Here is a 22927-nt window from a genome sequence, read left to right on the forward strand (position 1 = left end):
AGAGATAATACACAAATGACCAATAACCAGAATGAATGAGAAAGCATCACTACAGATTTTGCAGCTTTTAGAAGGATAATAAGGAAAAATTATAAACAATTATATGTCAATATATTTGGTATTAATAATTTAGGTGAAATGAAAAAATTATTTGAAAGGCACACATTACCAAATATCACTCAAAAAGAAATAAATAATCCCAATTGTCCAATACCTATTTTTAATTGATCTTGTAGTTAAATTTAAAAAAAAATTTAACAAAGAAAACTCCAGGCCCACATGGCTTCACTGGAAAACTCCACCAAACATTTAAAAAAGGATTAGTGACAATTTTACCAAAGTTTGAGTTTGAATCTTCTGAACACAAGATACTGAGATAAAGACTATGAGAAAAATGAGACCAGAAACATTCAGTACGTAAGGAATGTTCACTTAGAAGAGTCAGTTTTCTGTGTTCACTGTACTTTTCACCAGTAGAAATCTAATCTTCATTTAGAGCAGAGGAAGGACAGCTGCCCTGAACATTAAGTGCAGTCAAGCTCCCCACCCCTCCCTGCATGAGGAGTATTCATTCATGCAGCATCTGTGAATCCACCAAGTAACTGCTCTGGGCCAAGCATCATGTGGGACCGAGGGGTACTTACCCTCAAGTCCTTGGTCTGGGTCTCCAAGTGCCTTATCTGCTCCAGGGTCCCTGCGCTGACACTCAGGCCCTGCAGCTGAGACTTGACCAGGCGCAGCTCGTCGTCCATGGTGGCCAGGTCATTCAAGAGCGTCATCACACAGCTGTCACAATCTGTGGGGCCACAATCAGAGGCACACGTGCTGCTGGCTGGAGCCACAGGAATGCAGACCAAGCCCCAGGGCTGCAGAGCAGCCGGTTAATACACACATAGCCCATTACAGGCAGAAATCACCATCTGGGGCTTCTCAGAGAAGAATGCAATTCTGAAAAAGGGAGATCTCTAGATGGGAGCATTTTACATAGAAATGGTGTAGTAGGGAGAATGAGTGAGGGTGGTCCTAAGGTACAAACATCTAGTTACAGAGAAAAAACAAATATTGTATATTAACACATATATGTGGAATCTAGAAAAATGGTATGATGAACCTATTTCCAGGGCAGGTATAGAGATGCAGATATAGAGAATGGACATGTGGACAAAGAGGGGGAAGGGGAGAGTGGGATGAATTGGCAGAGTAGCACTGACATATATACACCACTATGTGCAAAGTAGCCAGTTACTGGGAACCCGCTGGATAGTGAAGGGGGCTTGGCTCAATGCTCTGTGATGACCTGGAGGGATGGATGGGGTGAGGGCAGGAGGGAGACTCAAGGCAGAGGGGATACATGTATACATATATAACTGATTGACTTCATTGTACAGTAGAAACTAACACAATATTGGAAAGCAACTACACTAAAAGAAAAACATTGTAAAAAATAAAAAACAAGAGAAGTAACTTAGCATGTAAAATGTACAGCATGATGACTATAGTTAAGGACACTCTATTACATATTTGAACGTCACCAAAAAAGTAGACCTTAAAAATTCTTAGTGCACAAAAGAAAATCTGTAACTGTGTGAGTTGATGGATGTTAACTAACTATGGTGATCATTTCACAACCTATACATATATCAAATCATTATGTTGTAGACTTTAATACAATGTTGCATGTCAACTATATATCAATACAACTGGGCAAATAAACGGTGAACCTATGCAACTTGTTGCTTATTTTGTATATGGGAAAAGGAATAATAAATAGTTTTTACTTATTGCGTGCTTGCAGGAATCATGATAAGGGATTCATAAGCATTTTTCCAACAACTATATGAGGTTAGTATAGTTACTATCAACCTCAGATTCACCATTGTACAAATGATGAAGCTTGAAGAAGCAAGGTCACTGGCACGAGATCATACAGATATTAGTTGGCAGAGACTGGATTTGACCCTAAGTAGCCCTGCTGGAGGAGGGCATAGCAACCCACTCCAGTATTCTTGCCTGGAGAATCCCATGGACAGAAGAGCCTGGCGGGCTGCAGCCCATGGGGTTGCACAGAGTCAGAGATGACTGAGGCGACTTAGCACACATGCAGCCCTCCTTCCACCTCCTCCCATAAGTGCTTTCCCATGTCACAGTCTGGGGTTCACAGATCTGAAGCTGAACCCCACAACCTGGAAAGGAGGGGGCACTTTCTTTACTCACCGTCACATTCTTCTCCGGGACCACCATCTTTGGGTTCCTGGTTTATGCAGTCTGAAATGAGGCGTAAACAAAGAAGACAGTGCTACAAAACTTACTCTTCATGCACTTTTTAACTTGGCTTTTAGGAAAGCTAGTTTCAGAAAATTTCAGTCACCCAACCACCCATATGGCCAGCTCTTCCCTTCTCCCTCCTTCCCTAGGGCCACTGTTCTGAGAGCTGTCTTTGATCCCAGCAGTCTGGCTGCAGGAATGTCTCTTGTGGCCTCTCTGATGATATATTGTTTCTTCTCTCCAAAGGGTCATGCCATTCTTAGGAAGTTAACACTCCAAGTTGTTACTGTTGCCTTAATTCGGTGGCCTCTTATACAACTGCTGCTGTCTCTTCCAATATCATTTGAGAACATTCAATAAACACTCACTGAGTGCCTCTGAGCACTCCCTAAGTCCCATGGCCCTGTGCTAGGGGCAGAATAAAAAGATAGAAGACAAAATCTCTGCTGTCCTATAGGTGCAGGTTCAATCTTTGGTCAGAGAACTAATGCTCCTTAATGGTCAGGGAAGGTAATGGTCCTGCAGGGGAGGTAGACACATTTCACGACAGTGTGACAGATGCTGTAAGGGAGATATCCACACACAGTGGACTAGCTCCACCAATTACCTTGTGTACATGCTGAATCTTGAGGTTCTCAGCTACAGACAGGAAAGCCTAACGGTCATCCTCAGACATTCTTCACTCCACTAACTTCTACTCCTTTCCCCATACTATGCATACTGAAATGTCCTCTCATTTCCCTCTGAAAAACCTTCTAACTTCATCAAAGGAAAACTCTAAACTTGAAACTTTCTTAGACATGCAACAAGGAGGCTTTCAGCTGTGTTCTCAACAGCAGGCAATACTCTACACTTTGTCTGTATACATATATGTTTTAAACCATGTTTGCTTTTCATCATAAAAAAATACATAAGTTTACTATGGAAAATTTGGAAAGATCAGAAAAATAAGATAAAACATTGTCCTTGATCCTGCCACTCAAAGACAATCAATGTGTCCCCAGTGTATATTTGTGTACATTTTAATTTATTATATGTAATCACAGGTTTCTCTTACTCATCCTTTTTAAAAAACCCTTTTATTCACTCTTACATGTATATATAAGAAGGACTGATGCTGAAAGGACACTGGTAGGACTGATGCTGAAGCTGAAGCGCCAGTATTTTGGTCATCTGATGTGAACAAAAGACTCATTGGAAAAGTCCCTAATGTTGGGAAAGATTGAAGGCAGAAGGAGAAGAGGGCGTCAGAGGATGAGGTGGCTGGACGGCATCACTGGATGAACATGAACATGAACTTGGGCAAACTCTGGGAGATGGTGAGGGACAGGGAGGCCTGGCATGCTGAAGTCCATGGGGTCACAAAGAGTTGGACAGGGTTGGTTGACTGAACAACAACAATATATACATATAGCTGTTTCACCTTTATTTCCTCAATTAGACCATGAACTCCTTATAGGCAGGAAACAAGGTTTCCTTTCCTTCACAAGCTTCTGCAAACACAGCACCTTGGACAGTCTATGGGGAACTTGACTTATGAGGAGGACTGATTTATCAGTGCAATTTTCTCAACAAGTTTGAGTTTTGACCACCTGTTTTTGACCAATCTGTCTGTTGCTAGGTAGGAAAAAAAAAAAGAATGAATGAAAGAAAAGGGGGGGAGGGGATCCCACAAGGACAAATGTGTCTCAGATGTGAGGATTTTATTCCATTCAAGGAACAAATAGTTACCATCCTCATTTCAGGTTGCTTATTTTTGTTATTAGAATAGGGACAAGGAGGCTTGAAAAGGCATCCATCTCACAGTACGAAGTGTCGGATGTTGAAACTTCTCCTGAACACCTCCAAGGACCTCCAGGGACAGTAGAACTCATTTCCTTTTAAGCCAGTCCTTTTCATCTTTAAACATCTGACACTTCCTATTCGGAATGATTTATGATAGGCCTCCCTCTGGCTTCCACTCCTGGAAGCGAGTTCCAGCCCTTAAGCCACATAGAATGAGACCCACCCTTCTCCCACACATGCCCCTTTCAGATCCGTCCTTTCCAAGTCTACTCTCCACTGTCCTCTCCACAGGGCTACAAGTCCCTTCACAGTTTCACCTTCTTTCCGAACAAACTGAAGCGTGTCTATTGCTTTGTGAAGACAACCCCACCCCCCAACACGGACCTGCATGGCAGCGGACCAAGGAACAGTAAGCCACCTGGTTTTGGACACCAGAACTCAGCGGAGATAGTACGAGGCGTCTAAGGGGCCATGTCACTCTCTTGATTCATACCAAACTCACCACTAACTGAAACCTTAGCCGTGACTCACTTATCCTACAGGACTGACCACATGCAAGCCTCAACATAATTTTGTCTGGTTAGAACTGGCCCCTCACTCCAGGCTGTTGAGGACCTATTTTATTCTAAATGTGTCATAGGAGGTGTTTTCTGGCTCCTCCAACTTTGTGTCATCTGATAACTGAGTGGGCAGGCCTTCTATATTTCCATTCAGGTCAATGATGTTGAACAAGATGGAGCTCAGATGAAGCCCCAAAACGTGACAACAGGCACCTCATTCTAGACTGACAAGGAGCCATTTACTCTGCAGCCCTTTGGGAACAGTACTTGAGCAGATCTAATCCACGCATCCAAGGTGTAGTTCTTTATCTTGTCTATAAGATGAGAGATTTTATCTAAGGATTTGGTACTGTCCTATATCAATGGCATTTTCCTGATAAATCCATTAATATCCTCCATTAGACAGAGGATGAGATGGTTGGATGCCATCACTGACACAACAGACATGAGTTTGAGCAAATTCCAGGAGACAGTGGACTGGGAAGCCTGGTGTGCTGCAGTTGGACACGACCTAGTGACTGAACGACAACAAATATTCTCCATCAAAGAAGGAAATGGAGACTCTTCCTTTTTTCCCCAGCTTCCTTTTTCTCCTACTCCATCTATACTAACTTCCAGTTAATGTCTTTTTCCTGGTAGGTAAAATCCATCTCAATTATACACTCACATTCTAGAACAGTTACTGCTTTAGGAGAAGAGCTCTTTGAATTCTTCAGATACACACACAAAGGAAGCTGATGAGAGAATAACCTTATAATGGCAAAGAGAGATCTCACCAAAATCACTGAAATAGGGTCTAAAGTTATTTTGGCTATAATTAAAGAAGTTTTAAAGACAATTTACCAAAAAATAAATAAGTAAATAAATTAAATAAAAACAATTTACCTTAAAAAAAAACCTACTTGACATTAAGTTATTCATCAAAGCTGTACTACCTAAGCATTCCCAACTTTGTCAAAACAAGGGCACAATTTGTTATGTGCAGTTGTGTGTGTGCTTCCTGAAAAGGGCTGTTTGGCTTCTTTGCCTGCTATGATGTACCAGTTTGATAAAGGTAGGTTAACAGAGGTGTGAGTCGATCTTACCTCCGTTCAGGGGGTCACAACTGCCCAACTGGCCGTTGCTGTTACAACTGCATGGCTGGCAGCTGCCTCCAAATTTCTGGGGATTTCCAAAATATCCAGGAGCACACCTACACAGAATACGGAAAAAGAGAAGAAACACCCAAAGAATGCATCATTTACTCCACCCAGTTTTCTCAACTTCCAGCTCCCTGTTTGGGATATCGTAACCCTATGGGAGAAAACGCTGACATAGATGTGCATGAGTGAATGCATCTCAATAGAGATATCTGTGACTTGAATGGGAATGGTGAGTGTGGGAGGCAGGCAGAGATCTCTCCCTTCCCCCTTGACATGCAGATGACATACCTACAGCCAAATGGCACATGAACAAAACGCAAACAGGAGTCAGTAGTCTGACCAGTACGGAAATTAGGGATGGGTGAATTTTACGCAAGAGCTGAATTTCTGAAGATATCACATAATTACATACTGCTTAATTTACAGCTCATTTCCTCAAAGGTAAAAAAAAAAAAGGAAAATTCATATAGTTTCAATTTTTTGCATAAAGGGAGACTTTATTAACATTTCTTGTTGTACTATTCCAACTCTGCATAATTCATATTTATTTATACTAATAACTGCAGTGAGGTACATAAGGGGCTTAAATAACTGAGCAATTACAGCTGCTACCTTGGCCCGAGGCTTTATTATTCTAGATGATTTAGTGATTAGAGGTCAGCTCCTTATTTATAAGTTAAAAGATCATATTTCCTTGATGGTGAGTTTCTACTTTTTTCAAACAATAAAATAAATCCATGTTAATGTTTCTGGAACAGGGAGGTAAATCAAAACATTTCTGTTCATTAGCAAAGTTCCACTTCCACTCTATTACCCCCCCAAAATTGTCATTAAGTTGGTATGTGTGTGTTGTCTTATCATCAACGGGATTGATAGAATCAAGGAAATAAGGCATTTGACTCTCTTCCCAAAATTTAGGGCTTCCTATGTGGTACTAGTGGTAAAGAATTCTGCCTGCCAATGCAGGAGACGTAGGAGATCCCAGGGGTGAAAAGATTCCCTGAGAAAGAAATGGCAACCCACTCCAGCATTCTTGTCTGGAGAATCCCATAAAGAGGAGCCTGGCAGGTTACGGTCTGTGGGGTCACAAAGAGTTGGACATGACTGAAGCGACTGAGCATGCATGCAACCCAAATTTAAAGCTTTGTACCAAAGAATTTCCAGGCAATTTAAATACTCTTTTCCAACAGATAAACTGGTGATATAGCGCAAAGGACACAGGTTTTGAGTCAGGAAGATCTACCTGCATGGATTCCTGCTTTCACCACCGTGCATGTAATCTTGGGCTTATCTGAACCCCACATGCTTCCACTTCTTCATCTATTCCTCTTATGAAAATGTAAGCTCCATGAGGATGTGATTTTGGGGGGCTGTTTTGCTCACTGAAACATCCTTAGTACCTGGGACAGTGCCTGGGCACATTTTAGGAATCAGATATAAATACAGATATAAATATTTGTATACAGATATAAATATATATAAATATCAGATACAAATACATGCTGAATGAATGAATGAAAAATTGTACTAACCATATCTATTTTGGTGGATGGAAATAAAAGATAAAGCAATAAAGAATCTAGTACAATGCCTGCATATAACAGACACTCAGTAAAAGGTAGCTACTACCATTTTAAGACATGATGAAAATATTCATATATTGGCATGTATGTGTAACTGGTATCATTTGGAATGACTACATTTCAGATAGTGGACAGGAAGCAGAAAACCCATGTATTCCCTAATTATCAGGAAGGTAACTAAGCTGAAGTGGCTTATCCAAGTCTACTAAGCAGGCTGTCCTAATAATAGGGCTTTCCTTGAAGTGGCCAGCCCCATATTCTGCTTCCTAACCATGCTATGCAAAAGATCTCTGTTTAAAGTACTTTTTCATCAGGTGTCTCACTTGTATGTAAACTTTCTATGTAAAAGATACATATTTACAAAACACCTTACTAAAAGTTACATAAATATTTCCGAAATTTTATTCTGCTTCTTCCTTAATCTTGCAAAGCAGAATAAAATTTCTGGGATATTTATGTAACTTTAAGTAAGGTAATTTGAAAAGACCCTGATGCTGGGAAAGATTGAAGGCAGGAGGAGAAGGGGACGATAGAGGATGAGATGGTTGGATGGCATCACCGACTCAATGGACATGGGTTTGGGTGGACTCTGGGAGTTGCTGATGGACAGGGAGGCCTGGCGTGCTGCGGTCGTTCATGGGGTCGCAGACATCACTGAGCAACTGAACTGAACTGGTGCCTTTCTTCTTATTTAGCCATGATAGTGGCTAAACACAATGCACTAAAGTAAAACTTCCTGATTTCATAGGTGACATTGGTACAGCAAATGAAGAGCAGAGAGAGCTTCTGTCATCTGTGGCTCTGAACAGCTGAGGAAGAAACTTGTCTCAGAGCATGGGGTGGGGGGGGGGGGGGTGGGAGGGTTGGAATGTGAGCTGGGAACACTTCCCTGCCCCTCCCCCACCTCTGTCTGGTTCTCCTGCATACATCCTTATTTTTCACTCCACACTGTGCTTGTATTTATCACTGCAGAGCTAACCACTAGTGGCTGATGATGCCTGGCAGCCTGGCACAGAGTGGGCGCTCAATAAATGTCTAACAAGTGAAAAAATTTGACATTAAAATGGCATTAAGCTGTAGAAGTTTTTTCACTTGATGTTAGCCAAAAGGCTGAGAAGCGATAGAAAAGTTTTTAGCGATGGAAAAGTTTTGTTTCTTTTTTAAACAATACTTGCTTCCTTGATGTATGATCAAATGTAACAAACCTAAGCTAAGACTACTGTTAATTAACAACTTCCCTTTTCCAATCAGCTGCCTGCCAAATGGATGGCTCCTCTGGACTGGTGCTGTTTTCCACCTCACTGTTTGTGAAGAACTGTACAGAGGATTAAATTAGGAAGCCTCTCCCAGATGGGAGCCCCATAGCTTTTAAATCACGGAGCCTGGAAGACCCTGCCTACTCCCCACTCTACCCATCTTTCCTGTCTCAGGGTGGCTGCCTCTTCCGTCCCTCCCCCTTCAGTTCCAGTGGGATGCCCTCCTGTTGCAGCCTGATTTAGCCCAGTTGCCTCTGTTTTAGGGCTTCCCTGGTGACTTAGGCTATAAAGAATTTGCCTGCAATACAGGACACCTGGGTTTGATCCCTGGGTTGGGAAGATCCCCTGGAGAAGGGAATGGCAACCTGCTCCAGTATTCTTACCTGGAGAATCCCATGAACAGAGGAGCCTGGTGGGCTACAGTTCATGGGGTCACAAAGAGTCGTTAATCACGGCTGAGTGATTAACACTTTCACTTTCTCTATTTCAACAGCCCGTTTGTATGCCCATTCGCCACTAGACTGGAGAACCCTTGAGGGCAGAGTCTGTGCTCTGGTTGCTCATGTGTCTCTACTGCTCAGCACAGTGCCGAGCAGATACTAGGATCTCCATCCATTTTTCATTGAAGGAAAAATGACTAATAGATGTGAGACAAACATGAGCTATGTTCCCCTTGCAGAAATGAAAAACAGAAGAAATTCAAATTACTCCTTTTTACCATGGGATAGTGTCCAGACCCTCAGCTGATGCCCATAAAAAGGGTGTCCCACCTTCCACCCATGGCATGCACCCTTGAGGCCCTTTGACTTGCTTACATTACTTCCCTGACCTGAGCTGTCTTCCAGCTCCATCTCCCAGCTCCACCGGGTTCTAGCCATCCCCTCAACCTACATAAGTCCCACCTTGTCCTTAAAATGTTTCAGATATCCCTAGTCCACAGTAGCCCCCCCTTACAATGAAATCCAGTTGAATTGATTTTGTGTGTGTGTGGTTTTTTTTAATTTGGTAAAACTCTTCTAAAGCTTTCCAGAAAAACAACATGCCAGAACAGTCCAGGAAAAAATTTAAATAAGGGTTATGAAGGGAACCTGGCTCAACCAAATAGTCAAAGTCATTTTATAGTTTCAGAAATGATGCAGAAGTGATAACTGCACAAGAACCAAATAAAATGTACAAATCCAAGTCCATACACATTTTGTACACATTTAACTTCAGTGAATGTCTTCCCTGGTGGCTCAGTTGGTAAAGAATCCGCATGCAATGCAGGAGACCTGGGTTCAATCCCTGGGTTGGGAAGTGCCCCTGGAGAAGCTTCAGTGAATTCATCTAACGGTACCCAGGCAAAGAGGGATGACAGCGTGGGTGTACGGGAGTCTGTGTCCCCATCACTCTGTGAGCACACTCCGGCGGGGAGCATAACATGAGGGATGGGAGCCTGCTCTGCCCCAGCTGGCTCCCAGTGCCTCTCCTCACACGAACATTTCACCCTACAGAGTGTGGCTCCAGGTGTAACCAGACGCCAGGCACATTTCATGCAGCGTGGCCCCCCGGGATTATTGAGACATGAAATACTGCAACAGTCAAGGTTATTTGAGCTCTGGTCAATTTTTGTCTTATATGTTGACCCTAGGTCTATCTGCCATATGAGAAGCAACACCATAAAAAAGGCAAGGTTCCAATATTTCACTAACATCGATATTTGAAGTTAAGAAGCAAAACCACAAAACTACAAAAACAGGGATTTCCCTGGGGGTCCAGTGGTTAAGATTTCATCCTCCCAATGCAGGGGGAACGGGTTCAATCCCTGATTGGGGAGCTAAGATCCCATATGCCTCACGGTGTGGTGATATAAAACCAAAAAACCCCAAAAAACAAAATAGGTATAAACATTTATATCCAACTATCTCCAAGGCCAAGAGTGGGGGATGATGGAACTTAAGTGGAACTTCCTGGCCCTGACAAGATGTTATCAATGAATATTTATTGTTATGGATACAGACTGAAAATGAAAAGTGTTTGCCACTCAGTCATGCCTGACTCTTTGCAACCCCATGGGCTGTAGCCCACCAGGCTCCCTCTCTCCATGGGATTCTCTGGGCAAGAAGACTGGAGTGGGTTGACATTTCTTTCCCCAGGGAATCTTCCTGACCCAGGGATTGAACCTGGGTCTCCAGCATTGCAGGCAGATTCTTTACCATCTGGGCCACCAGGGCACCCTGCATGGAAACAGATTACTAATATATAATTAGATGAGAAAATAAGTCAAAACAAAAAGCAAAACTGAAATCTACTTTCTTTTTTTTAAGAAAAAGTCTGTGCATATAGAACTGATATGTAAGAACATATAACAACTTTTTTGGGGGGTGCTGCACATGGGATATTAGTTCCCCAATTAGGGACTGAACCTGTGTCCTTGCAGTGCAAGCACAGAATCCTAACCAGGGGACCACCAGGGAATTCCCTTCAACAAGTTTTAACGATGGTTTTCTGTAGGCAAAATAACTATGAATAGCACTGTAGGTGGGCAGGCATGAGAATAGGGCAATTGTAAGGGTGTGGTACTTACTAGTTTTTTGCCTTATTAGCTTTTGGCTCATCTATTTTATGGGGATTCCCAGGTGGCATTAGCAGTAAAGAATCTGCCTGCCAATGCAGGAGATAGTAAGAGACATGGGTTTGATCCCTGGGTCGGGAAGATCCCCTGGAGGAGGGCACGGCAACCCATTCCAGTATTTTTGCCTGGAGAATCCCATGGACAGAGGAGCCTGGCGTGCTACACCCCTTGGGGTTGCAGAGAGTCAGACACAACTGAAACGACTTAGCACACACACACACCTGTGTTACATCATTTTCATAATTTATAAAATTTTTTACAATTATGTACTGATCTTATGATAGTTATTTTAAATTTTAAAATGTTATCCATATGATTCATTTTACTGTTACTTTTCCAGATATATATGTACGTGTATGCTTTCTTCCTGTCTAGATGACAAGTATCTTTTGTACCCTTCACAGTACCTGGGCAGAGTAGCTAATCATGAAATATTGTTCAGGAAAAAGGCAAGCTTGGCTCTGTGGCCTTTATAATCAAGTACATACCTTCCATTCTGTAGCATGTATTCTTTTGTTTCCCAAACATTACTAAACACCTATTATGTGAATAGTAGCACACTAGGCACTAAGGGATTCAGAAATGAGTGAGACACAGACTGTTCTGCCATTGCTCATAATGTCATATGTGCATTAACAGGAGGGTGTGTGTAGGCACATCTAGGGCTGTGGATACGTGTGCATGTAGGGAAGTATGTAGAGTTGCATGTTTGTGTACAGACAAGCAGGGGTGTGTATATTTGGGGATAGCAGTTTGAGTTTCAATGGTGGTAGGAGTATGCAGATATATGTTTGGGGAGGGGCATGTAGGAGTATGCATGGGAGTGGAGGTATGTAGGCATATATGTAAGTACATGGGCATACAGGGGCATTTGCTGGAGTGTATAGGACTATGACATATTGGCCCTAATTCTCAAATTTCCACAAGTACGAAGCAAGGAAGAGAAGGAAGTTAATGATCTATGAAGTGACAGTCTTGTGTTTTTCCCAAGAGACCTTTTCCCAGCCTCAGGGAAACCAGCGGCCCCACCCCAGCTCTGAGCCACGACCCAGCAGAGCCCCACCCACACCCGGGGTGCCTGCAGCAGCCTGCCCGCAGAGCCCACCCCACCTGTGAGATGGGGCGGAGAGAAGAGGGCATGGAGGAGGGCGGCACCCACCTTTCACAGCGTGATCCTGTGTATCCAGGCTTGCAGGAGCACTTGATGTTCTCCCCAGTCACAACACAACCGGTGGCAAAACTTAAAAAAAAAAAAGACAGGAAAAAGCCCCAGTAGAAACATAAACCCACAGGTTTTTATGCTCATTGTTTTTTGCCACATGAAGTGAAACTGGAAACCAAGGGTCCAGGTGCCTTCCATGTGAAAAAAATTTTGCCCATCAAAACTTGTCGAGAGAATGATGAATGATTTCGGCTGACATCGGGCAAACCTGGGTGAATAGGGACTGAAGGCATTTTTATTTTCGGCTTGGAGAAATACATTCCTTCCCTTAAGACAGAATAAAGTAATGCACTTGGGAAGAGATGGTGATGACAGCACTTTTTCCAGAAATAACAAGGAAGGACTCAAACAAGTCTGGGCAGAAAAGAAGAACAGAGAGTTCTGATTCTTTAAAAAAAAAAAAAAATTTTTTTTTCCTTCCTTGCTTATTCTAGTTCTTTTATTTTATACTGGGTATAGTCCCTTCTGGGAAGAAAAAGTATGTGTGTGGAGGGTTCCAGGGTGGCAGGCAGGCCCACCCAGAGTCCCCTCAGAGTCCCAGAGGGGATTAAAGCACAGAGTATGCTTGGGCCCAGCTAGCTCTGTGGGCATGGTCACTGGTGATTTCCACACTTTTCCAATCAGGTTGTTGGAACTTTTTTCTTTTTCTTTTAGTTCTGAACTGGTGTATTTATAGAAGCTTCTTAAAAAAAAAAAAATTAAACCAAGAGACCATGAAAAAGTCCTTGTTGCCTTACGAAGAAACATCTATGACCACTGAACATTACACTGACATAGATCTGAGGGGAAATAACTCCATTTATCACAAGCTGATAAGAGAATTCTGATTTTTAAAATTATTTATTTGGGTGTGCTGGATCTTAGCTGCAGCTCATGGACTTAGCTGGGCTTCCCAGGTGGCGCTAGTGGTAAAGAACCCGTCTGCCAATGCAGGAGACATAAGAGACTCGGAGTTGATCCCTGAGTCAGGAAGATCCCTTGGAGGAGCACCTGCATGGAGAATCCACTACAGTATTCTTGTCTGGAGAATGCCATGGACAGATGAGCCTGGTGGGCTCCCTAGGGTCAGAAAGAGTCGGACACAACTTAACACGTACGCATGTGAGCTTAGTCGCCCTGTGGCACATGGGAATCTTAGTTCCCCAACCAGGTATTGAACCTACATCCCCTGAATTGGAAAGTGGATTCTTAACCACTGGACCACATGGGAAGTTCCAAAGAGTTCTTATTTGGGAAGCTTCTCTTGGTTAATTAGATAGATAGAGAGTCACACCTCTAAAGGGACAGTTAGAAATTTGTCAGCAGTATTAATATTGCTGGAAGGAGAATTAGATAAAAATAGGATTTTACTGATACATCCTAGGAACTGCATGTTACTTCCAACTACACAGAAGCTGAAAGCTGACCTTGATGTTAACATGCTTTGCAACCAAAGATCAAACGCTTTCCCCAAGCACCCTGTGAACATCTTGCCGCTTTCTACTCTCTCCAGCTTCTGTTCAAACAAGCCTGGGCAAGTGTCAAGTGATAGATCCCTTTACAAATAAAGCCACAGGACCGGGCAGGTTTAAGGAGTATCAAACACACAGATAGCAAACCAGGGTGCATCTCCAGAAAAGCCACATTGGGCAGGTGGCTTCTGATAATTTTAAGACTTGGCCAATTTCTCTGCTAGCTCAGCTGATATCAACCAGCCTTACGGTCCACACTTGCTCCTGAACCTGTGCCCTACTGGTACTAGATCACCATCATTCTGATTTTTCAAAGCAAACCTTGCTTCACTTAGTTACCTGTTTATATTTTGTCTGGACTCACAGTGAACATGTGATGATGAGCAAGAGTAGGACAAGGTGCCAAAGCCAAACTGAACATGAATTATCACGAAAGGAAAATGACGGCTTTCTACCTACAGAGTCTACTGACCTTACTGGAGCCCAGATGATAATGCAGATCACATCTCTGCGACTCAGAACTGTCCTGTGGCTTCCGTCACACTGAGGATAAAAATCCTTAACATCCAAGTGCCTTACTCTAGCCTGAAAGGTACAGGATCTGTATTCTGGCTATCCCACCAACCTCATCTCCCAGCCAGCCCTCTCTCAGCGCAATCAAGCCATCCATGCCTCCTTACTGTCCACAAACCCATCATCACGGGAGTTTTCTCATCTGTCTTTTTTCCCCCTTGCCACGGACCCTCATCATATTGTCTTGGTACGCCACCTCATCACTCACGAATCCCTGCCCAACTCCAGAAAGCCTGCTACCACCCTCTGTAAAGAATCCACTCTATCATATAACCCTTTTATCAGTGGTGTAGCCCGTCTCTGAAGTTATACTTCAGACTGACTTGTGCACATTCTATTGAGTAATAACCCCACTCTCTCCTCACGTTCTTCAGGTGAAGCTTAATGTCTTTGCCAGCCTTCTTTACTGCAGTTACCCCAGCATCAAGAGAAGGGATGGTGCTTGATAAGTTGTTTAGCCATTGAATGAATAGCAAAAGAAAAGAGGAAAAGGCAAAACCCTGAAGAACACAACTTGGAGAGTCTGTGTTTGTTTGGTTTGGTTTCCATTTTTTTTTTTTTTTTTTTGGTTTCTTTTTTTAAAATAGAAAATTGTTTTATGAGAGATAGACTTCACATATCATACAATCCACCCACCTAAAATGTTAGATTCAATGGCTTTTAATGTGTTCACAGAATTGCACAGTCATGACCACAATCAATTTTAGAGCATTTTCATCACCTCTGAAAGAAATTTTATGCCATTTAACAGCCCCTTCCCATTTCTTCCCATCACCCATTCCCCAGCTCTAGACACCCATCAAACTATTGGGTTGGCCAAAAACGTTCAGTCGGGTTTTTCCATCACGGCTACAAAAAATCCGAACGAACTTTTTTGCCAACCCAATGCTTCCTGTCTTTATAGATTATTGTCAAACTTCTACAGTACCTGTCTGAATGAGGACATGGGCAGACGCTACAGGATCCATGGATGGTGTTCCAATAGTAACCCTCTTTACAGCGCTCACAGTGTTCCCCTGCAGTGTTATGCTGGCAGTTCTTGGGAGAGAGAAACGGTAAAATTAATAACAACCTATTACATTTATTACTATTGAGATTGCTGTCATCTTAATTACTCACACAATTATAACTCTAATCCTCTGACACAGCAATATCAGTTTTGCTAACATGTGCTTTTCCTACACAGCCAATCATTGTTGGTTGCTAGAAAAATGGTGTAATTGCCCTTCCATCAGCTATTCGGTGTTATCATGGGAGGAAGAGCGAAATGGAGCCCGATCAGTGGGTTAAAATCCCATTGAACATTCCATAGCTGTGGGATCTTGGGCAAGTCCCTTCACCTCTCTGGGCCTCGGTGTTTTTTAATAAATCAATTTTTTTTTTGGCTATGCCACATGGCATGTGGGATCTTAGTTCCCTGACCAGGGATTGAACCTGTGTCCCCTACACTGTGTGGAAGTGGTTGAGTGTGAAGTCTTAACCACTGGACCACCAGGGAAGGTCCATATAAGTCAATATTAATGGTGTATGATTTATATACTATTCTAATTTTCCTAAAATGTACAGTTAAAATAATACCCACTTTCCACGGTTATCAGGACTTGTAGGATCCAGAGAGGAGTCTCTCGGGGGTGTCAGCTGAGGGTGCTGGCGGCTTCCTGTACCTTTACTTTGCTCTCTGGCCTCCCTGACTCTCTCAGAAACATCTGCTCTTTTGAACTAAGTGTTTCCCATTTCACATTAGTTCCCTTTCTTTACTATTTATTTGGCCATGCAGGGTCTTAGTTGTGGCATGCAGGATCTTTTAGTTGTGGCAGGGTGGGGATCCAGTTTCCTGACCAAGGATTGAACTCAAGCCCCCTGCATTGGGAGCTCAGAGTCTTAGCCATTGGATCACCAGGAAAGTCCCAGTTTCCTTACTTTTTATAGCTCCAAATGACAGTTTTAAAGAAGAACTGCCTGGAGAGAGATGTTTTAGTACCATGTCAACTTAGATCTGAGCTGAAAACACTGAGGAAGTAAGAACGTGGAGAAGCAAGAATTGTGGTGAGGTTACCTGTATCCTAAGATAAATCCTCCCCAAACCCCTCTGAACTCTGGACCTTTACAGGGGCACAGGGAGAAGAGCATAGAAGGGGGTTAGAAACTGAGTTGCTTGATAAAAGCCCATAAGAATGTCTGAAATACCACTCACTCCCAGCTGAAAGCATCTACCCTGAAATCTGACTTCCTCCCCGCAAATTTGAGGCATCTACCTATCAGATTTCCTGGTTTTACTGTGAATAAGTGAATGAGTGAATGAATGAATGAATCGATATCCACCCTCACAGCATGTGCTTTCCAAGGCCCACGTGACAGCAAACATCTACTGTGCATGAACTAGCTGCTCAGCTATGCTAGGTACCAGGGATGCAAAGATGGACTGGCACCCTGACTCGGGGGTAGACAGAACCCTGTGAATAGACATCTTCCTTACAATGTGGGAAATACGATGACGAAGGTGTTGGCAGCATGCCTTAATACCAAGAGGAGCCTCAGGGAGGCAATGAGGCCTGTGTGGAGGACAGAAGGAGAGGAATGAGCTGGGTGGAGAAGTGGGGAAGGACACCCTGTGCCCAGGGGTTGGTGTGCACAGGACCTCAGTCTTGCAGGAGCACCGTGGTGTGGACGGACAACCTGAAGCAGCTGGTGTTCCCGAGGGTGAAGTGCAAGGCGGCAGGATATGGCTGGAGAGGCAGCCGCACAGATCAAGGGGCCCTGAGGCTGCCTGAGGAGTGTGAACGTCTGCTTGTGAGCCTCAGGGGACCCCCAAGTCAGCTGTGAGTTTCAGATAAATCATCCTGGGGGCAGGGGGAGATGGGCTCCAGCAGCAGGGAATAAAAAGGAGGAAAACCAATGTGGTGGTCCAGTGGCTGGACTTCAAACTCCCTATGCAGGGGGCCTGGGTCCAATTCCTGGTCAGGGAAATAGATTCCACATGCTGAAACTAAGAGTTTGATGCCTCATCTAAGACCTGGGGCAGTCAAATAAATAAATTAAAATAAATAACTATAAAATGGGCTTCCTTGGTGGCACCAGTGGTAAAGAATCTGCCTGCCAATGTAGGAGACACAAAAGACAAGGTTTAGATCCCTGAATCGGGAAGATTCCCTGGAGCAGGAAGTGGCAACGCACTCCAGTAATCTGGCCTGGGAAATTCCATGGACAGAGAAGCCTGGCTATGGGGTTGCAAAAAGTCAGACACAACTGAGCGATCATATGTGTTAAGCATAAAAAAATAAAGTAAGATAATTGAAAAGTAAAATTCCCCTAAAAATAAATAAAAAGGAGGAAAACTGAAGATCGAGGATGAGAAGAGAGAGGAGGGAAGGAATGGAAACAAAGGGAAGCTGAGAGGTGACTGGGAAGCAAAGGCAGAGGAAGGGAGAGAAAGCGGCCAGGAGAAGGGGGAACAGCAGGGCCTCGGTGGAGAGAAGGGAGCTGGTCATCAGGGCTCCCTCTGGCCAACGGCACCCACAGGACACGTCACTGGCTTCGGCTGCCTCCCCACTGGACCCATGCTGCTTTACTGGCGGGGGGTTGGGCTGGTTTCTTTTCACCCTTCAAAGCTCATACTTGAAATGACAGGGAGAGATGCACACGTGTGAAGGTCCCAGATTTCAAAATTGACTCTGGACCTTGGGAAGTGGAGGCTAATGTACAGAATCGTCCCATCTGCTAGCGAAAGGGGCTGGGTCTCCTCATTTCTATTCTCTGAGGATGGGGCTGCATGTGTGGCTCCCAGGCAAGGGCCATGTTGGAGAGCAGGGCCAGCACCCACAGCCCGCCACTGAGCTATGCCCATGTGCATGTACTCATGTGTGTACATGCACATGTGCATGTACACACGCACACCCCCCACCAGACAGCAAGCCTCCTGAGAGTAGGGATTATGTCTGATGGTTTTAACCCCAGCACTTAGCTTGGTTCCTTCCCATAAGAGCAAATACTCAGCAAGGGTTCCCCAAATGAACCAGATCTAGAGGCCATGTGGCCATCAAGGACAAGGGAAGACAGAGCTGCAAAGAAAAGTGAGAAGGAGAATCTTGTTGTTTGATTGAAACACAAATTATGACTCTCACTAGTGATCCCTTCACTGGGTGGATGGACTACAGAGAAAACTCCCTTTGTTCTCTGGGAGCTTTTATAAAGTGGCCTTGCAATGACTCAATAACAAGATAAGTATTTTTCGTGACAGTGTCTACCTGTGTTACACACATCACACAGTATGAAACACAAACTATTACATGAGATACCAAAGAGCTGGAAAATAATACTGCCTGACATCTCTTACACTTTGGGAACTTAGAAGGCTAAAATCCTACAGAATATTCTGTCAGGCTCTTTACAACAATTCCCTGTCCTGGCCTGTTCTGTCTTGCAGAGGAAATAGCTCCTCAGGATATGCTGAATGGGCATAAAACAGTCTAGGAACTCAAAGAGCTGAAACACATTCTAGGCGCCTCACACAATGTAGAGGAAGCCTGCACCAGGACAACGTATTTCTGAACCACACAAAAGAAGCAGGGGCTCTGTATTCAGGCACCAATGTGGCCCCCTTTCCTTGGAACTGTCCGTCTTCCTTCTAATTGGGGAGGCCCTGGCTACTGGACTGGGGACCTCTGAGGATAGGGAGGAAGATAGCAGAATAAAAACTGTCTTGCTTCAGGATGCATGAGAAAAATCTCCTGAGAACCTCGTTTTGTGTGGGAAAATTTTCTAAAACATACCCAAAGAAGATAGTTTTCTGGTGGCTAAGTCATAAACCACTGGGACTCCCCTCGCCTGTCTTCTCCCATAAACGCACTGCCTTGGCAGCCATGGGGATTAGTGTCTGATGGATGGAGAGTGTGCCTTCAGCCTTTGCCAGCATCTCCTTCTCCTCTGATCAATTTCTTGAACCACTGCTCATCTGATAGCAATGAGGTCTCCTCCCTGCCACCTCCTGCCCCACCCCACCCCCAACAAAATTGAGGTCCAAAGGAATAGCTCTGGTTTACTCTATCCTGGCAAGAGTTAGGGCTTCCCAGGTGGCTCAGGGGTACAGAATCTGCCTGCAATGCAGAAGCTGCAGAAGACTCGGGTTCAACCCCTGGGTTGGAAAGATGGAGGAGGGCATGGCAACCCACACCAGTATCCTTGCCTGGAGAATCCCATAGACAGAGAAGCCTAGAGGGTTATAGTCCACGGGGTCGCAAAGAGTCAGACATGACTGAAGCCATAAGTTAAACCCCAGCATCTACCCATTATTATCATCTAGTGAGAGAGATTCAGAAGCTAAGGTGTAATTTAATTGCTCAGACAGAATGTTCTCTGACGGCGCACCTTAAAATGGAGGGAAAGGGGACTTCCCTGGCAGTCAAGTGGCTAAGACTTCGCCTTCTAATGCAGGAAATGAGGGTTCTAGTTGGGGAGCTAAGATCCTGCATGTCTTACAGCCAAAAAAACAAAACAAAGCAGAAGCAAAACTGTAACAAGTTCAGTAAAGAGTTTAAAAACAGTCCACAGGAAAAGAAATCTTTTTAAAAAAATGGAGAGAAAAGTGAGTGTGAAGTAATTCAGCCTGGTTACCTGGCACTGCACCCTGCCCCCGCCCCCAACCCCACCCCCTGCTCACACAGTCACCTCTATTTAGGGTTCGGTAGAGGTGACGTCTGATGTCTGAGAGCCGAGTGGAGGGGAGCGGGGAAACACAGATGGTCTGTTAGTAATATTCCACATCAGTTTACTCACAATGCATACTCCCGAGCCATCCTGGCAGCGATTGGAATGCCCGTTACAGTTGCAGGGAACACACCGTCCAGCGTATAAGCCTTTGTTCTCACGATAGTATCCAGGGCTGCAACCCTGTTTTGCAAACAAAGCGTTGAGTCAATACAAAGAAAGAAATTTATTATCCAAGGCAGGTGACCATCTGACCATCAAGCATTCACCTTTCTATCTTCCCGACTTTGGTCAGTGTGAGAACTTCTACTTTCCAATGCAAGCCAGGTTCGCTTGCTTTTTCCATCAGGTTTTCTGTTGTTTTCACATCCTGGTAGGTATGTGAGTTTGTGCGGGAATGGGAGATGTGTGGTGGGGAAATCAGAGCAAAGGAGGTGTGGGGGGTGGACTATGGAAGTTGGGTGCCTCTCCTTCTCAAGTCAATCATTTTGAGGGCTAGTGGAGGCATGGAAGGCTGAAAAAGCAAAGAGGATCAGGCCCTCAGTCCATCAGCACAGAGGACCTCTGAGTTAATCCCTTCAAGTTCAAGTTCTCTTTGGGTAGCCACTCCTTCTCCAAGTGTGGATTTGGGCTGGTGGGGGAGCTATATGGGAGGAGGGGAAAGGCGGGGTCCCCACTGGGATTTAAGCAATAATGGCAGGTCCAGTGGAACCCATTCACTGCCACTCACCAGACTATAGGTGACAGGGAACCCTGGGGAAAGGAAGCAGCTTGCATTCTCCTCCCAATGAACACAAGACCCAGCTTAAGGCAATTTCCTTGAGTGTGGTCTCGTTCTCTTGTTCAACATTGCTTTGATTAACCCTATCTCCTCTATATTGTCTTTTTCCAGTGTAATGCTGCAAGTAAACTATTTTTCATGTGGATGAGAAGAATTATGGTTTTATTTTGATGGACTGATATATTTTTTGAGAAGTCTAGTTAAGAACGTCCCTGGGACTTCCCTGGTGGGCCAGAGGTTAAGAATCTGCCCGCCAATGCAGGGGAACAGGTTTGATCTCTGGTGCGGGAAGAATCCAACTGCTCCGGGGCAACTAAGTCTGTGCACCGCAACCACTAAAGCCTGTGTGCCTAGAGCCACAAAAATGAGAACCTCAAGCACTGCCAACTAGAGAGTAGCCCCTGCTTGCCCCAACTAGAGAAAGCCCATATACAGCGATGAAGACCCAGCACAACCATAAATGATTAAATAAATAAATTTTAAAAAAGAATGCCCTCAGTAGAAAAAAAAAAAGCAATTATTCTTATACCAGCCATTAAAAATTACTTAGATTTCTGCCTCTAAAGAGAATTTCTGCCTTGAAAGTCATTTGCTTCATTTTGGCAGAGCCAATCGCTGATTAAACTCAAGTGTAGTCTCTAGTGTCCTTCACTGATCTCCTACAGGGCCTATCTTTAAGGCATCAAGAAAAATTAATACTTCAAGATAAAGATGATCTTTAATCTAATCTCTTTAAACAGCACACACATCTATGAGACTCTGAAGCTATAGCCAAGGGAAATTTGCTTTCATTCATTCATGGCCTTAAAGGTCTCTACCTGGGCAAGCCAGAGGGAAAAAGAAGCTCACACACTCCCCAGAGTTGAATATTCCAGTTGCTGCTAGAAATTCCTCTAAAACTACACAATGATGCCAAATCATACACAATAACAATACTATAATTTCCAATGTAATTTTCCCTTCAGCTATTAGGAATCATGTTGAGGCAAAAGAATGCACTACAAAAACTTAGATTACTGAATGGGCTTGTCTAAGGAGAATCCAAACATGAAAGGAATGTTCTTGAGCTGAAAGCACAACTGAGAGATACATTTGAACTTAATTCAGCCAGTGGCAGTATGATCATATCTGAAATCTCTACTAATAAGGCACAAAGGCCTTATAATTATCACCATATACCCCATTACATGCTTATAAAATTATCCAATTTAATAAAGAACAAATTATCTAAATAATAAATATATATGATTTATTTATGACAACAAGCCCAGTAAAAGCTTTAATTAAACATTCTTTGGTGAGTGAGGATGGTCTATCCTGATTAAAGTTAAATCACCCATCTTACTTTGCTTTTGCTTAGAAATAGAAAAGCATTCTGCAAGAACTATGTATCTTGTGACTCTCAGAACATTTGTCAGATATGGAAATATAATTGTTTTCTCACCCCTACAAAGTATACAAACTAAACATACAATCCTGTTCAACTATTCAGACTGTATTGAAGACTTATTCTAAATGAAAACGAATGTGTCCTAACATGTTACTTCAGTAAAGGGGCTTTGCAACTAATGATTTTTTAAGTGACAATTTTTCAGGATAACTTTTCCAATAAACTTTTGCAGTACAAATGATAAAATGATGTCTCTATCAAGCTTCCTGAATCACTTTAGCAGCCATAGAGTTTATTTCTCTGTGAATATACAGGTACCATCCAGGAAGTTTAAATACAGTGAAAGCAGAATTTATGAGTGTTTAAAGCCTGGCAAATTGAAGCACATTTGTTAGGTATTACACAAAATTGATCTCATCACTTTTCTTAATCTTAAATAGGAATTCCACTGATTCTCATGGTTTACTTTATGGATAATTTTTCTCCCAAGCAGAACCTGGAAACCTACAGGCATCCAGACTCTTATCCTAAGGCTTGGGTTTGTCTACAAAGGGCACAAAGTTTCCTAGACATGCACATCCCACAGGCATTCAAACTCTAGC

The 22927-nt window shown here is 43.5% G+C and overlaps 1 protein-coding gene across 3 annotated transcripts in view; it reads right to left on the reverse strand.

Moving 5' to 3' along the window:
• Nucleotides 1–22927, reverse strand: part of LAMA3 (laminin subunit alpha 3) — a 250485-nt gene that overhangs the window by 58051 nt on the left and 169507 nt on the right. For all 3 annotated transcript variants that reach the window (XM_043444125.1, XM_043444124.1, XM_043444126.1), the window contains 6 exons: nt 20224–20337; nt 15380–15489; nt 12365–12445; nt 5696–5802; nt 2215–2265; nt 645–796 (listed from right to left, as the gene is read on the reverse strand). In XM_043444125.1, the coding sequence (XP_043300060.1) occupies nt 645–796; nt 2215–2265; nt 5696–5802; nt 12365–12445; nt 15380–15489; nt 20224–20337 (615 nt within the window). The remainder of the gene's footprint in view (nt 1–644; nt 797–2214; nt 2266–5695; nt 5803–12364; nt 12446–15379; nt 15490–20223; nt 20338–22927) is intronic.

Source organism: Cervus canadensis, chromosome 23, assembly GCF_019320065.1.
Source record: "Cervus canadensis isolate Bull #8, Minnesota chromosome 23, ASM1932006v1, whole genome shotgun sequence".
Lineage (NCBI taxonomy): Eukaryota > Metazoa > Chordata > Mammalia > Artiodactyla > Cervidae > Cervus > Cervus canadensis.